The sequence below is a fragment of the Heteronotia binoei genome, chromosome 18 (assembly GCF_032191835.1).
Source record: "Heteronotia binoei isolate CCM8104 ecotype False Entrance Well chromosome 18, APGP_CSIRO_Hbin_v1, whole genome shotgun sequence".
NCBI classification, from domain to species: Eukaryota; Metazoa; Chordata; class Lepidosauria; order Squamata; family Gekkonidae; genus Heteronotia; species Heteronotia binoei.
Window position 1 is genome coordinate 10,233,101 of NC_083240.1, and position 16,938 is coordinate 10,250,038.

General features: G+C 50.5%; 1 protein-coding gene across 3 annotated transcripts in view; it reads right to left on the minus strand.

The window, feature by feature from the left end:
* The window catches only part of DVL1 (dishevelled segment polarity protein 1), a 196,933-nt gene continuing 179,995 nt past the window's right edge, over nt 1-16,938 (minus strand). The window contains exons 11-16 of one of the 3 annotated variants that reach the window (XM_060259152.1): nt 16,539-16,688; nt 9,004-9,135; nt 6,086-6,253; nt 4,818-5,024; nt 2,452-2,490; nt 731-867 (exon numbers count right to left, since the gene is read on the minus strand). In XM_060259152.1, the coding sequence (XP_060115135.1) occupies nt 2,480-2,490; nt 4,818-5,024; nt 6,086-6,253; nt 9,004-9,135; nt 16,539-16,688 (668 nt within the window). In that variant the 3' untranslated portion in view covers nt 731-867; nt 2,452-2,479. Of the gene's footprint in view, nt 868-2,451; nt 2,491-4,817; nt 5,025-6,085; nt 6,254-9,003; nt 9,136-16,538; nt 16,689-16,938 lie in introns of all 3 variants that reach the window. The other 2 variants (XM_060259153.1, XM_060259151.1) reach the window with 2 other exon arrangements.

The window sequence follows — 16,938 nt, forward strand, 5'->3', positions numbered from 1 at the left end:
TTGAAAGAAAAGAACAAAACAATTTTTTTAGAAAGGTGCAAATATGCATGACGGGAAAGTGTAATACAAAATCTTATTCCTTGATTCAGCCAAGAAGGACACAGTATAATTGCACTGGGAAGAGTCGCCACTAAGAACAAAGCTTATATGTGAAGAGAACACCAATCAACCACATTCAGAAAAACAAAGATAAAGGGGAGGGGGAAATGGGAGATTCCACCGAATTGCTGATATTCAGCAGCCCAGAATTTCTCTTCCTCGTTTGTTTGCAACACACAATCAAGAGTCACAAAGGTGTGACATGCAAGAACAGTCAAAATATTTGTTTTCTCGCCCTCCCATTGGCTTGTTTTAAGCGTCCGACGTCGATTCGCTGACTAAAAAGCAACCCCGCGGGGGGGAGGGGGGAGATCAACCCTTATCGCAGAGTCTTTGAAGGCACTTCTGATCACATGATATCGACGAAGAATTCGCAAGGGTTGCCCATGGCCTTCTGGAAGGACTGGCGGCTCCCCGTCAGCTCAGGGGGGACAGAGCTGAGTTCTCGTACGGGAGGTCCTCCAGGAGGCCCACTCGTCCCGTAGACTTTGGAACCCAGCTTTGGAAGGGTATAAAGCGGGGGGACTCCCGGGGGCCCGTACGAATGGTGGCTGTGGGGGCTCCTCTCGCTGGGGGTGGTGGAGACGTAGCTGCGGTGGCTGAGCTGGCTGGGAGGCCGCTCGTGCCGCGCGATGCTACCCCCTCCCCCGCTCCGGGCAGTGTGATCCGACTCGCTGCCACTGCCAGCCGATTTGCGATCCTTCTCCCGGTTGAGCGCCCTCCGGCTAGCCTCGCTGTTGCTTCGGTTAGAGCCGCTGCTTTTACTTCCTGGGGGGGAGGGGGGAAGGGGAAGATGGGAAGGGTCAACGAAAGAAAGTGAGGAATGTGGGTTAGCTTGACTGCGCTTCCTTCCTTTGCTGCCCACTAAATTGGTTCCCCTTGGAATTATTAAGGAATAGCGGCGATAACAATCCAACGTGACACAGAAAGTTTGCATGCTATGGACAGTTAACAGGCTTTGACTTGGTCATGGTCACTAGGACAAAAGCGGATGAGATTCTATCATGCCCGGAAACTGTGTAGAAGCAACAACAGAGCAAAATAGCACAAACTAGGATGGCTTTTGAGAGGGACAAAGTAAGGGCAGCAAAGGAGCAATCTCTGAACTCTGAACTCTCAAAGCCCAAGTGGAGCATTGCATTTTGCGCAAACATGAGTTCCAAATAGTTTTGAGACTCCAACTCATTTCAGTTGTTTTTAGCATTATGTTATCTTGCAATACAGTGGAAAGAAAGTTCCAGAGCAGCTAATGCTGCCTGGAGGAGGGGTTGCCAATGCTTGGAAGTGACCTGCCAAATTCTGAGAGAGGTGCCTTAGAGGCAGAGCCAAGAGATGCCACAGTATACGAGATACTGCACAGGTGCAAACATGAGACTACCCCACAGAAAGCAGATGCCAGCAGGACAGAACACTTAAGCGGTTGCTTTGCTTGCAAATGATGGGGGACCGTCCCATCCTGGTTCCCAGACACCTTCGGCAGTGACTCAGAGGAAGAGGAGAGGAAACCTCCACAGATGAAGGTCAGCAGGGGCTGCCTCGAGAATTACTGACCTCAAGACGGCCTGAGCTCCAGACCAAAAAAGATAAGTATTCTGTGGATCGTGCAAAGGAAGAGGACATGAAGGTGGAAGAGGGTTAGACTCCCTTGCAAGCTCCCAGCAGACAACACGAGAACACCTTTGGAAGTAGTGACACCGGAGTGCAAGATTCCAAGATATTCCTTTCAGCTAAGGGACAGAGCCTGGGCCAATCCACTTATCTGCTTTACAATTTTGGCCAATTCTGCATTAGATCTTTAATCCTGGTTCAGCCCTATCCCCAAACTGGTATTCTGCACTTGAATCCTAGAATCCTAGAAACCAACTCCTACGAGTTATGATGCTATAATTCTAGTGTTAGAAAATCAGTTTGGGGACAGGGCTGGGCCAGGATTAAAGGTCTAGAGCAGAATTGGTCTTTGTTGCTCAACTGAGTTTCTTTTTTTTTTGAAGCAACCCTAGCAGAGCAACATCTAGGGCATGTGGGAGCTATCCTAGGTCCTGAATACCTGAAACTCCCCCATTACTTGTATCTGCATCCTCGTAACTGATATCCATTAACCAAAACTGGCTGATCAGTTACAGACAACTCCGGTTCCAGTCAGCCCTTGCTCAAAACACACCTGCTACCTTGCTCACAGCCTGAGCGGCAGAGAGGCTGGTAGGGGCACTGGAGACAACTTAAATGAAAATAAGCAAGGTGGGGAAAGAGAAGGGAGAAGCAAGCTAAATGTTTGGAAGGATAGGGGTACAAGAATCTAGATGATCATGCTATGGACCATGGGTACTTTTGACAGAGGTGCAAGAAGCTTACCAATCCCAGCCATTCCTTTAGGAATCCTTCAGTCTAAGGCTTGCTCAGGACAAAATAAGGGAATAGCAGTTACAAAAAGACACCCCCCCAAGGAAAATGACACAGCAGCAGCCACAGCATAAATTTTGCCACCAGGCAGTGAAGAAGAGCAAGAACCCTTTTCGGGCTCCTGTACTCTTTATTTCCCCCCTGGGCATGCTCATGCAACATGTCTGTAGCCCTTATGGTTCATATAGGTTGGGAAACCACTGCACACTGGTCCCAAGGCTGCCCACAAGATCGATGTGGCAATGCTACATCTGCCAGTGCTACCTAAGAACATAAGAGACGCCATGTTGGATCAGGCCAATGGCCCATCCAGTCCAACACCCTGTGTCACACAGTGGCCCAAACCCCCAAGTGCCTGGAGTCAGTCCTCCAGATGAGACAGTTTGCGTATTTTTAGGAAGGATATTACTGGTTTTGGAATTCACCAAATTCCATGTGATTCTGGAGTTTGGGACCATTATTTTCAGTGGATGTTATTTTTAGCGGCCAGGTGGAGAAAAAGTGGAGGGCCTGACCCAATGGGAACTAAGCCAACCCAGTCTTAGTGCAATATTCTAAGTGCCATGCCCTTCACAGAAGATAATTTTGAAGAAGACGACTGCAGATTTATACCCCGCCCTTCTCTCTGAATCAGAGACTCAGAGTGGCTTACAATCTCCTATATCTTCTCCCCCCACAACAGACACCCTGTGAGGTGGGTGGGGCTGAGAGGGCTCTCACAGCAGCTGCCCTTTCAAGGACAACCTCTGCCACAGCTATGGCTGACCCAAGGCCATTCCAGCAGCTGCAAGCTGCAGGTAGAGTGCCATGCCCTTCATAGAAGATAATTTTGAAGAAGACGACCGCAGATTTGTACCCCGCCCTCTCTGAATCAGAGACTCAGAGCGGCTTACAATCTCCTATATCTTCTCCCCCCCACAACAGACGAGGGTCCATGGTAGCTGTCAATAAAGATGGCAGATTTTGGGGCACCACTGATGAAGTCTATTTCTCCCACCATACAAGATTCTGGGCTTTTCTGCATTCTCATTTTCCTTGCTTGTAAGCTTCTACTCTTCGGGATTTTTCTTTTCTTGTTTGGCACGTTTTGCTTTCTTTAGCGGTTGATTCGATATTACACTGGTTTATATCCGGCATATCTCCCTGCCGATTTAAACTGCAGGTTTTTATGCCGGACATATACAGGTGTAATACTGAATTGACCACTAGAGGGAGCAATTAGTCCACTTCTAATTATTTGGCCAATCCGTAAGGCCTCCAATCCAAAGGAGGGATCAGCTTCATCCTTGGTTAGCATCAGCAGTGCTGTAGTATTAGATGCTCCCAGCTCGCTCGTATAAGGCTCTGAGCCTAATGCTATACTGTTACTAGCAGGGCTTTTTTTGGAGCAGGAACTCCTTTGCATATTAGGCCACACCCCCTGTTGTAGCCAATCCTCCAAAAGCTTCCAGGGCTTTTAGTACACTGTAAACTCCAGGAGGATTGGCTACATCAGGGGTGTGCGGCCCAATATGCAAAGGGGTTCCGGCTACAAAAAAAAGCCCTGGTTACTAGGCAAGTGTTCATTCTATAACAACCTGTGGGCATGTGCAATGAGGGGGAAAAATTGCCACAATTTTGGATCTGGCTGTTGGGGGAGGGGGATTTTACCATGATAGCTTCCTTTCAGACAGGACATTGCTGATTTGGGATTCAACCCCATGTCGTTCCAGAGTTCGGGACCGTTCTTTTCAACGGACAACGTACACCAGGGTCTGTGGTAGCTGCTAATAAAGACAGTCAAAGAATTCGCAAAGCATGCGAACCTCCCTAAAGATCCCTAATATTCAAGCAGATTGAGCAAAGATTGACTCAGTTTTGCAGACTCAAAGCAGATGACTCTCGGAGCAGCAGCGCTTCTCCCTGCTGATTCCTAAAATGGCGGCGAAGCAACACTCTAGCAGGTATGGAGGAAAGCCTATGGGCTGAGCTGGGATTCGAACACGAGTGACCTCCGGTGGATTCAGCAAATTGTTACAGTCAATCAGGCAAGGCACAGAGACAACTCTAGGAGACCGAAACAGGCTCTCCTCCAAGGTGAGCCAAGACACCGTGAATCCATGCAGGCAGCTTCATTAACATAGCCATTAACCGGCCAATTTGCTATGGCATAAAAGAATCCACTCCATGCATGAGGCACGCAAGAAACCAATGAGAAAAGAAAGGGCAAGGCAAAGCAGGGAAAGGGAAGGGGGGGGGGCGGGAAGGAGGGGAAATTAAGCCAGTGGCTAGGAGGAATGGAATAGACTCTGAGAAGCTGATTCCATGGGGAAGCTTACCTTCGCTTTGCTGGCTCCCTGCGCTGCCGCTCCCGTAGCTGAAGCCCGGGTCCTGGTATGCCGGCGGGAAACACGGAGGGGCAAGGGGGTACTGGTAAGGATAGCCCTGCCCCAATGGCCAAGGCGTGGCTGAATGTGGGAGGGGGCCAAGGGTGTCTTGATCCGATGCCCCGCTGGAACCGTTGTTAAGATTCAACGCCGCTAGATCTGGGCGGGAGAAACGAACAGTGAGGACGCTGCCGGGGAAACGACGGCAGCTCAATAGATTGGAGTCCAGCAGCAAAGAGAGACCAGCGATGTTTTTGGAGTAGGAGCCCTTGAGAATCAAAGTTGCCTTCCTTCAATGAGTTCCCCCCTTCCTCCACGGAGCTCAGGATGGCAGATATAGCACTATTCCCCTCTGTTTTCTCCTGACAACAACGTAATGCGACAGGCCAGGTAGAGAAAATGCGAGGGCCTGACCCAACGTGAACTTTGCGGCTAAGCCAACCCAGTTTTAGTCCAATATTCTAACTAGCGTGCCCTTCACAGAAGGTAATTTTGAAGACGACGACAACTGCAGATTTGTACCCCCCCTTCTCTCTGAATCAGAGACTCAGAGCAGCTTACAATCTCCTATATCTTCTTCCCCCGCAACAGACAACAGACAGGTGGGTGGGGCTGAGAGAGCTCTCACAGCAGCTGCCCTTTCAAGGACAACTCTGCGAGAGCTATGGCTGACCCAAGGCCATTCCAGCAGCTGCAAGCGGAGGAGTGGGGAATCAAACCCCGTTCTCCCAGTTAAGAGTCTGCACACTTAACCACTACACCAAACTGGCTCTCGAAGAAGACTGCAGATTTATACCCTACCCTTCTTTCTGAATCAGAGACTCAAGAGCGGCTTACAATCTCCTATATCTTCTCCCCCCAAAACAGACACCCTGTGAGGTGGGTGGGGCTGAGAGAGCTCTCACAGCAGCTGCCCTTTCAAGGACAACCTCTGCCAGAGCTATGGCTGACCCAAGGCCATTCCTGCAAGTGCAAGGGGAGGTGGGGAATCAAACCTGGTTCTCCCAGATAAGAGTCCACCCACTTAACCAGTACACCAAACTGGCTCTCTGCACCAAACTGGGAGTTTGATTCCTAACATTTGTTGCCTGCCTTCCTCGGGAAGACTCAAAGCGGATTACAGAACGAGAAAACAATGCAGTGTAATTTTTAAAATGGGGCAGCAATCCTTCCCTGGATGGCTGAGGCAAGCCTAACCTCATCCACTCTGTCAGACTTACTGCCACAGAGATCTCCGAAGACATAGTAGCACTGCTCAGAAAAGGTGATTTTGTTCACAGTGTGCCTGAGGTAGCCGTGTTTTAACATGTTGCTGGCGTACTTCCGGGCTTCCCTTCTGTCTTTAAAGCCTTCCACGTGCGTGTAAAGCCAATCGACCACATCTGCTCCTGCAAAATGGGAAATAGGTAGTAAGAGAGAGATGGAGTATCCAATTGAGGAAAAAGAAGAAGAGCTGGATTTATATCTCGCCCTTCACTCTGAGTGGCTTACAACCTCCTTTCCCTTTCTCTCCCTACAGCGCCAGACACCCTGTGAAGTAGGTGGGGCTGAAAGAGCTCTGAGAGAAGAACTGCTCTTGAGAGAACAGCTCTTTCAAGAACTGTGGCTTGCCCAAGGTCGCCCAGCTGGCTGCATGTGGAGAAGTAGGGAATCAAACCCAGTTCTCCAGATTAGAGTCTGCCACTCTGCACCAAACTGGCTGGAATCTGGCTTGAAATCCTTACAACAACCCGCAAGGTACGGAAGTGTTAACAGGGGTGGAATTCTAGCAGGAGCTCCTTTGCATATTAGGCCACACACCCCTGATGTAGCCAATCATCCTGGAGCTTACAGGGCTCTTATTCCAGGGTCTACTGTAAGCTCTTGGAGGATTGGCTACATCAGGGGTGTGTGGCCTAATATGCAAAGGAGCTCCTGCTAGAATTCCACCCCTGAGTGTTAATATCTGAGTGAAGTCAAATGTGGTCACAGCATTTTGTGAGCATCTGATCAACTCCCTCTCCCTTACTGACTCTGGTTCTCTCTTAAGCCCCTGCTGAACATGATGTTGCACACTTGGCACTCCAGAGGTGTTATCTGGCCCTAAATCCCAGCAGTGAGTGGCCCAGGATGTACTGGGATAGGGATTCTGGGAAAAACAGGGCTTTATCTCCCCTTGAACATCCTGCATTGTTCCCCTGTTCAGAAATGCCCACCCTGCTGAATTAATTTAAGTTGCTTTAAGCCTGGTAGGTAAAAACAAGCACAATCTAGGCCCCTGCCTCTTCTCCTGTATAAGCTGCTGGGGCTTCAAACCAATGAGCAGGGCACTAAGAACGTAAGAGAAGCCATGTTGGATCAGGCCAATGGCCCATCCAGTCCAACACTCTGTGTCACACAGGGGCCAAAAAAATTATATATATACACACACACACATATATATACACACTGTGGCTAATAGCCACTGATGGACCTCTGCTCCATATTTTTATCTAACCCCCTCTTGAAGCTGTCTATGCTTGTAGCCGCCACCACCTCCTGTGGTAGTGAATTCCACGTGTTAATCACCCTTTGGGTGAAGAAGTACTTCCTTTTATCCATTTTAACCCGACTGCTCAGCAATTTCATCGAATGCCCACGAGTTCTTGTATTGTGAGAAAGGGAGAAAAGTACTTCTTTCTCTACTTTCTCCATCCCATGCATAATCTTGCAAACCTCTATCATGTCACCCCGCAGTCGACGTCTCTCCAAGCTAAAGAGTCCCAAGCGTTTTAACCTTTCTTCATAGGGAAAGTGTTCCAACCCTTTAATCATTCTAGTTGCCCTTTTCCGGACTTTTTCCAATGCTATAATATCCTTTTTGAGGTGCGGCGACCAGAATTGCACACATTATTCCAAATGAGACCGCACCATCGATTTATACAGGGGCGTTATGATCCTGGCTGATTTGTTTTCAATTCCCTTCCTAATAATTCCCAGCATGGCGTTGGCCGTTTTTATTGCAATCGCACACTGTCGTGACATTTTCATTTTCACTATTTTTGGTGGAGGATATGACAGAAAGGCCTTCTCTTTCCCAACGTCAAGGCCCCAAATCCCTAATTTTTAGGGGCCAAAGATATGCACTAACAACAGCACTCAAGTGTGTCACTGGGTCTCGATCAGTGTTCCCTCTAAGCTGAGTTAATGTGAGCTAGCTCACAGTTTTTTTAGCCTCCAGCTCACAGATTTTTGTCTTAGTTCGGGAAGGCTGGCCCCAGAGCACAGTAATATATGCAACAGCCAAATCTCTCACTCACAACTTTAATACCAGCGGCTCACGAAGCGGAACGTTTGCTCACAAGGCTCCACAGCTTAGAGGGAACATTGGTCTCGATATCTATAAGCAAAGGTAAAGGTCATCCCCTGTGCAAGCACCGAGTTGTTACTAACCTCTGGGGTGACGTCACATCGTGATGTTTTCTTGGCAGACTTTTTACGGGGTGGTTTGCCATTGCTTAGAGCCCCGTGGCGCAGAGTGGTAAAGCTGCAGTACTGCAGTTCAAGTGCTCTGCTCACGACGTGAGTTCGATCCCGGTGGAAGCTGGGTTCAGGTAGCTGGCTCCAGGTTGACTCAGCCTTCCATCCTTCTGAGATCAGTAAAATGAGTCCCCAGCTTGCTGGGGGTCAAGTATAAATGACCGGGGAAGGCAATGGCAAGCCGCCCCGTAAAAAGTCTGCTGTGAAAATGTCAGGATGTGACTGGTGCTTGCACAGGGGACTGCCTTTACCTTTTTTTGCCATTGCTTTCCCCAGCCATTGACACTTGACCCCCTAGCAAGCTGGGTACTATAGCTCCAAACAAAACAGCCTTGTGTAAGTCAACTGCAATTGCACATCCAAAGCAGCAGGAGGCAGTCTTGTTCTAAAGAAGACTTCAGCTAGAGTTTCCTCTCCCCACCCCCCCCAAAAAACTCCACAAGAAATGGAACATTTTGCCCGTAGTGGTTAAGACTGACATCACAGCGTGTGTGCAGAAAGTCCACAGGCCTTGCCCGTTTCCTGACTCACCGAATTCTTGAACAAACAAAAACATGCCAGTGCAAACATCACCTCTGCCGGCCTCTTCATAAACAGGATCCCGAAGGACAACCTTTACACGAAAGCCGGACAGACCCACCTATGACTGCGTTGGAGATGGTGATTTTCAGCCACATCCTGTCCCGAATCTCCAGGCCCGAATCCGGCAGCTGCATCACCTTGACGATGGTGGCCATGTCGCTCTTCACGGTTAAGGGGGACTCGTCCAGTTCTGAAAGCCAGAAAAGGGGGAGGTGGGGGGGGGAGGGGGAGATTTCGCAGTCAACGAAGCAAAGGACAAAGCGGAACGGAGAAGACAGGCAGAAAGCAGTTTTGCACAGAGGGGGAAGAAAGCGGAGACGGCTGACCTGGGGGGGGGGAGGGGGCGGCCGTTGAAGCTGGAGGCAGGCGCAGCCGCCCTGAGAGGGCCAAGCCATGCGAAAGTTTGCCTGCAGCAGCCTCACTGAAACAAACAGGACCCAGGCAAGAGGGATGGCGCCCAGTTTTAGCAAGGCTGGCGTTTAGATTCTGCCCCCTGCCCCAGCGGAAACGTCCAGGAGTCTGCGGTTCAAGACTTTGTACGCAGAGGTCACCTCTCTCTTGTTAAAACAGAGGTCGCCCAAGGCGGTGCCCGTTGGCACCATGGCACCTGCCAAGTGTTTTTAGGAAGCGGCCGGGGCCAGGTAAGGCTTTTGCTCAGCAAGGCTTCCGATCGGCTGTGCAGATTTTTGACAATGTTGCTTCGGCAGCTGCCGCCGCAGGACCTCCACTGCGGGATTGTTGTTGAGCTGCGGCAGCTGTTCCGTGGCGGCCATTTTGTTGCGGCACCTGCCACGTCGCGTCGAAATTCCAAATATGTCCGCAGGATCAAAAAAGGGTTGGGGACCTCCGGGTTAAAAGGCTATCGGGTTTGAGGAAAGACCCGAGATCAAGAAAGAGTGGCTGCCAGAAAGAAAAGAGGGCGTGTGGATCAATGGCCTAGTCTATATGAGGCAGCTTCAGGTATCCAGGGTTTGGTCTGAGGAAGAAGGCAATTTGCTCACACCACCCCCATTTGTTTCCAAACGCCTTGCGCAGAACCTTCCGGCGGATGGCGCAAGGGAGGCCGCGCGACATGAATTTTCCTCCCCTCAAAAAACGTTCTGTCATCCCAGCCATTCCAGGGCCTGGCTGATCTAAAACAGGCAAGAGTCGCCCACAGAACGTGGAAACGTGAATGCCTGTGTCGCTGAGGCTCTGGGCTAAGAAGGAATCCGGATCGGGTGCCAAGAGAAAGCCCAATTTAGCGCCTGATTTGCAATCGGTCACAGACCTGCTGACAGAACTCCAAAGCCGTTCTGCTCCAGCAACCCTGGATTCCAAGAACAGCCACTCTGCCTTTAACTGAGTTCCAGGCATTGGGTGGATTTGATGCAGGCAGGGAAGAATGTATTCTGCTTTGTTAAAGAAAAAAAAACCCCAGAAAAACCCTGTATCCTGCAATCAGAGAATCCTAATTTTCTACCAAAAATCCTGCAACTTTGCATGATGGGGAGTCAAGAAAAAGCTGGGTGGGCTGGCGGTTGAGCCACCTGCCAAGTTCCGAATCTCTCTGCAGCTCCTATCCTTTAGCGGGGCATGGAACTGGGATACTAATGTGAAGGAGACGACTGCAGATTTATACCCCGCCCTTCTCTCTGAATCAGAGATTCAGAGCGGTTTACAATCCCCTATATTTTCTCCCTCCTCAACAGACACCCTGTGAGATGGATGGGGCTGACAGAGCTTTCACAGAAGCTGTCCTTCCAAGGACAACTCCTACGAGAGCTATGGCTGACCCAAGGGCATTCCAGCAGGTGCAAGTGGAGGAGTGGGGAATCAAACCCGGTTCTCCCAGAGAAGAGTCCATGCACTTAACCACTACACCAAACTGGCTCTCGTGTTGCCCAGCTGGGTGGATTTGCTCAGAACGTAGGGCAGAGGCGACCAAACTGCTCTTTGTGGCTCTTTCACACATATCGTGTGTCTCTTGAAGCCTCTGCCACCCCGTCAGCTGGCTTGGAGAAGGCATTTCTCTCTTTAAATTGCTTCTCCAAGCTAAGCCACTTGGTGGATCGGAGAATGCATTTAAAGTTAAAAGTTGCTTTCTTTCTACCTCTTCTTCCTCTCTCTCTCCCCCCCCCTTCCCCCTATATCCCTCCTTCCCTGTCTTGCGGCTCTCAACATCTGACATTTATTCCACATGGCTCTTACATTAAGCAAGTTAGTTTGGCCACCCCAGGCGTAGGGGAACATCATGGCATCCTTAAGCCTGCAGCTCTTCTGCTCACCACAAGGGGCAGTACAGAACAGACCAGAAGGCTCCTTATTCTAATCCCACCGTCAGAAACCCCCAAGACCCATTTCCATGCCTGTAGAAAGAGAAAGCGGCGTGTGCCAGAAGACAGACTGTAAACATTCATCTTCTTGCCATGCGCTTCCAAACACACAGTACACATCATCAACCACATGCTATTCGCCCACAAAGCTCCCGGGGGGGGGGGGGAAGGCCCGTATGCAATCGGCTGCCAGAGCATTGTGGCAATGGTTTGGCTTGGCTTGGCAGTTAGTTCAGTTAGTAGCAAGAAAAAGCGACGTGTGGTTTTGTTTAAGGGCTTTCGAATTTGAGCGTGTGGGGAGCGATAAAACAAGAGAGCGGGTCCCTGCTTTTGGAGAGAGTAACCCGATTGCGTTACAAAACAGCCAGCCGGGGTAGAAAGTGGGCCGCATCCCGGATTCAGATTGCCAGGCTCAGTTCATATGGAGTCACGCCTCTTGAGAACGGATCTTCCCTAAATGCGGGTGTTATCAGTGGAGGACCAAGCTTTAATTAAACAAAGCGATTCTTAGACCGTGTGTACAAAATAAAAAAATACTGGTGAAAAGTGAGGTTAAGTCACAGCCAACGTTCCCTCTAAGCTGTGGTGTCTCGTGAGCAAAAATTCTACTTTGCGAGTTACTTGGCACTGAAGCTGCTGCATCAATTAGTTTGCTCTGGGGCCATTTTTCCTGAACTACGACAAAAATGTGTGAGCTGCTGGGGGGGGGGGGAGCTAAAAAAAAAGGTTGGCTATGACCAGCGTTCCCTCTAAGTTCAGTTAATGTGAGCTCACATAGCCAATGTTCCTTCTAAACTACAGAACCTTGCGAGCAAAAATTCTACTCTGTGAGCTACTGGCATTAAAGTTGTGACAAATTAGCATGCTCTGGCGGTCATCTTTCCTGAGCTAAGACAAAAATACGTGAGCTGGGGGGCTAAAAAATCTGCGAGCTCGCTCACGCTAACTCAGCTTGGAGGGAACACTGGCCATAGCCAAGTTTTGGAAACGCATGGGAAGGGGCCATTGCTCAGCAGTAGAGCATGTGCTTGACAAGCAGGACAGTCCCTGGTTCAATCCCCGGCATTGCCAGTTAAAAGTGCCACAATATAGGTGATGAGAAAGACCTCTGCCTGAGACCCTGGAGAGCGGCTGCCAGTCTGAGCAGACAATGGTCTGATTCAATATAAGGCAGCTTCATAGAGTTCTCAAGGCCAGAGGTGGCCTCGGCCTAGAGACCCTGGACTTTCTTGGTGGTCTCCCATCCAAGTACTAATCACGGTTGAGCCTGCTTAGCTTCCCGGGCTTTCTCCAAGAGACCTGATCTATATAACCTGCAGATCTATTGTGATTATGGGACAATCTGAACGTCACAGCAAAGATTCTAATCCAGATGAGATCTCACTAGGCCCACATTGGGCCAGTGGGGGGAACCTCCCCGACGTCATTGGCCACTCTAGGCGTTTTTGGGAAAACTCTATGGTTTTCCAAGACACTCTAGCATTTTGGGAGGGAAAACTCTATGGTACAATAGGCATCATAGAGTTTTTACCTCCCAAAATGCTAGAGCGTCCGGGAAAAACCATAGCGTTTCCCCCGGAAATGGGTAGAGTGGTCGGAGCGCGACGTCGCCGGCGCAATGACGTCACTCGTGGGTGACATCATTGTGCCACAGTCTCCTGCCAGAGGCTGTGGGGGAGTCGGCAACCCAAGTCTCACCCCCAAGCACCCGAAGATCTCAAAAGCCTGCAAGACAATGCAGTAAAACTTAACAAAGGAATGCAGAGGTGCTGAGAACTACCCATTCCTTCCTTGACCTGTTTGTTTGTCCTCGTCTCAAATATGAGGCTTGCCTGCCAAATCTGCTGTACAAGTTTTTTCTTTTAAAAAAAAAATTCTGTGCGGTCCCTTCTTTTAAAACAACAAAGTCTGAGTGCAGTGGCATAAGGAAGCACATACCCAGAATTCAACTTTGTTGGTCTTCAGCTTCGTCCTGCTGTTTCAGGCCAACACGGCTACCCACCTGAATCCTTCTTTCGACAGAACAAAGTTCCGAGTCCAGTGGCACCTTTAAGACCAGCGAGCTTTCGTGTGCATGCGCATGTCTTCAGATAAAGTGGCGCGCATGGTCTTAACAATGCCACGCGACTCCCAACTTTGTTCTATTGCTTCAGACCAATGCAGCCACTCAGCGGTCATTTTGCAGAAAAATAGGTGGTGGAGCTCACCCAGGGATTGTCATGCAGCTGCACATACTATTCAATGGGCAAGGAGGTGGAACTCTTAGAAGGAGGAGGTGGAACTTTCAGAAAGGTTCAAGAGCTCCGCTCCTTTGAGCTCCCACTGAATCCGAGGCCTGCAGCTACCTACCTAGATCTACCTTCTTTTAACAGTCCAATTACAAGGGAACCTTTTGTCCCACCTTCCCAAGTTCATGCTGCCAAATAAAAAGGCACCCAAGATGGTTTTGCATCTCCAAAGGAAGGCAAACCATGCCCCAGTCGCCTGCTGACAACCATCAGTGGGCATTTGAGATGCCAGTAATCTCAAGAATGCACAGAACAGGGGAGTGGGGTTTTTTTTTTTGAGGGGGTTGTGTGATAAAGTTATGGCACATGTTCTTCTCGCTGATAGCTTTTTTTCCCTTTTCCCCAAATAAAGAGACCTCCTCACTCATCAGTTGCACGACCCCATGCCGGCCTGTAAAAAGAGAAGCCGTTCTTTGCCAAGGTGAAGCCGTTAGACTAGCTGTCGCCTCGAGAGGCAGCCAAAAAAGATGCGATCGACTCTTTGCAGGACTCCTTTTTAAAAGGAACTAGTGAGGCTTGAAGCAAATACCTCATGGAGTGGAGACTGGGGCTTGGGAGCTACAATCTATGCGGAGGTTTCAAAAGGCCTCTTTAAGGCACAGAGGGGGACAGGCACACTGGTTCAGCCCTGCCTTGTCAGATCTTGGAAACTAAGCAGGGTCAGTACTTGGATGGAAGACCACCAGGGAAGGCTCCGCAGAGGAAGGCAATGGCTAGGCGGTTGCCTAGGGCGCCGGGAGGTAGGGGGCACTGAATTGGGCTCCCCCCCTCCTCCCTAGGCAAAGGCCTAGTTTGCCTCCTCCCCCTCCCCTCTGCCTTCCCTCCCAGGTCAATTTTAGTGCCGAGGAACTGGCGCTCGAGCACCACACTCCCTGGCGGGCCATCTAAAGCCGCCCCCCGCCCATCACCTGATTGCTGGGTAAAGACTCGCTCAAAGTCAGCGCTGCCGAGCCGGCCACAGTGGGAAGGAAAGGGCACGCGCCACTGCCTCCTCCCACTTCCTGGATGGCAATGAAGTGGGTGGAGGGAGCGGCAGTGCACGCCCTTTCCTTCTTGCTCCGGCCGGCCCGGCGGCGTTGACTTTGAGCGAGTCTTTACCCGCCGATCAGGTGATGGGCGGGGGTGGCTTTGGATGGCCCGCCAGGGAGTGCGGTGCTCGAGCGCCGGTTCCCCGGCGCTGAAATTGACCTGGGAGGGAAGGGAGGAGGCACGGGGGTGGGGGGGAAGGCACAGGAATGAGGCCTGGCATGGTGGCCCCGCAGAGGAGGGGGCGCTGTGGAGGGGGGTGGCAGGAGTTTGCCTAGGGCGCCTTATTCTCTCGGGGCGCTCCTGGCAATGGCAAGCTCCTTCTTCTTCTCACTTGCCTTGAAAGCCCCTTGCTGGAATCACCAGAAGTTGGTTATGGCCTGACTTTTGTAAGTACACCACCGGTCCCTGGGATTGCGAGGCAGCAGGGACTCCTTTGCATATCAGGCCACGCCCCCCTGATGTAGCCAATCCTCCAAGAGCTTACAGGGCTCTTCGTACAGGGCCTACTTTCAGCTCCAGGAGGATTGGCTACATCAGGGGGGCGTGGCCTGATAGGCAAAGGAGTTCCTGCTAAAAGAAAAGCCCAGGAATCTGTTTTGTTACATTTTAAATCTCTTTTAACCTGTTGTAACCCACCCTTAAGCAATGTTCCCTCTAAGCTGCGGAGTTTTGTGAGCAGAAATTCTACTTTGTGAGCTCCTGGCATTAAAGTTGTGAGCTACCGCATACATTAGTTCGCTCTGGGGCCGTTTTTCCTGAGCTAATACAAAAATGCGTGAGCCAAAGGCTACGGAACTGTGAGCTAGCTCGCACTAACTCAGTTTAGAGGGAACATGACCCTAAGCCTTATGGGAGGGCGGGACAGAAATCAAATGAAATACAAGAATAAATAATAAATAATGAATATACTCGGAGGGAAAATGAGATTTTTTTAAAAAGTCGGGGATGCTGGGTCAGGAACAGGGATCAGCTTGGGCACATGTAGGGTTGCCAATCCCCAGGTGGGGGCAGGAGATCCCGGGTTTGGAGACCCTCCCCCCATGCTTCAGCGTCGTCAGAAAGCAGGGGGAGGGGAGGGAAATGTCTGCTGGGAACTCTGTTATTCCCTATGGAGATTTATTCCCATAGAAAATCATGGAGAATTGATCTGCGGGTATCTGGGGCTCTGGGGGGGCTGTTTTTTGGGGTAGAGGCACCAAATTTTCAGTATAGCATCTAGTGCCTGTTCCCAAAATACCCCCCAAGTTTCAAAAAGATTGGACCAGGGGGTCCAATTCTATGAGCCCCAAAAGAAGGTGCCCCTATCCTTCATTATTTCCTATGGAAGGAAGGAATTGAAAAGGTGTGCCGTCCCTTTAAATGTGATGGCCAGAACTCCCTTTGGAGTTCAATGATGCTTGTCACAGCCTTGATCTTGGCTCCACCCCCAAAGACTCCTGGCTCCACCCCAAAGTCCCCAGATATTTCTTGAATTGGACTTGGCTACCCTAGGCACATGCCCCTACGCAGTGGGTGTTCCGTCATGTGGTCCGCCCCTTCCATCATTCTGTGAGACCCAGAGGTGATGTGTTGGAAGCGCATTCCTTGTGCAAAGCATAAAATGGTCATTTGATCCTGCTGGATGGTTTGGCTGTCAGTACATTGCTAGATGAGCCACTGCAGAGAACGCAAAATTAGTGCTGGGCCCTTTAAGGGCTCCGAGAGAATTCAGTAAGGCCCCTTTGGGGCATTCCGATTGGACAACAGCTGCTCTCTCTCTCTCTCTCTTAAAGGGCCAGACGTTCTGCAACAGAGAAGTTTTATGCTCCCCACACGGTGCCAATTCCAAGAGTTGCGTTTGTCGCTGCCGCTCTTCGTTTGGAGTTATTTTGTTTGTTTCGGGGGGGTTTTTTGTACAGCTCTACACTGCCGGCCCTGCGCAGGAGGAAAAACTTCCCGGTTCTGGCGGCAGTGTGACTTACTTTCCGAATCGGGAATTGAGCTTGTTAGTGAGGAGCTGGTAGAGGTGATGGTGCTCATGGAGGGGCTCATACCGTAACGGGGGTACGCTCCCGTCAGGGCCGTGGTATGAGAGATCCAGGCCGCGGGGTCGATCGGCCGCACTGGCTCAGCTGGAACGGGCAAAAGAGAAAGGAAAGGATCACAGTTAGTAAAACGTTCTTTCAGATGGAATCCCCTAAGCCGGGGTCCGCAACAGGGTGCCTCTGGGTACCATGGTGTCCTGCTGACACCTTTCCTTAGTGCCCGCCAAGTGTTTTTGGAAAGTGGGCAGGGCCAGGTGGGGCTTTTGCCCTGCCAGGTTTCTGATTGGCCACTGAAGATATGATTGACTGTGTCTTTTAAAAGCAGGGCTGGCCCGAG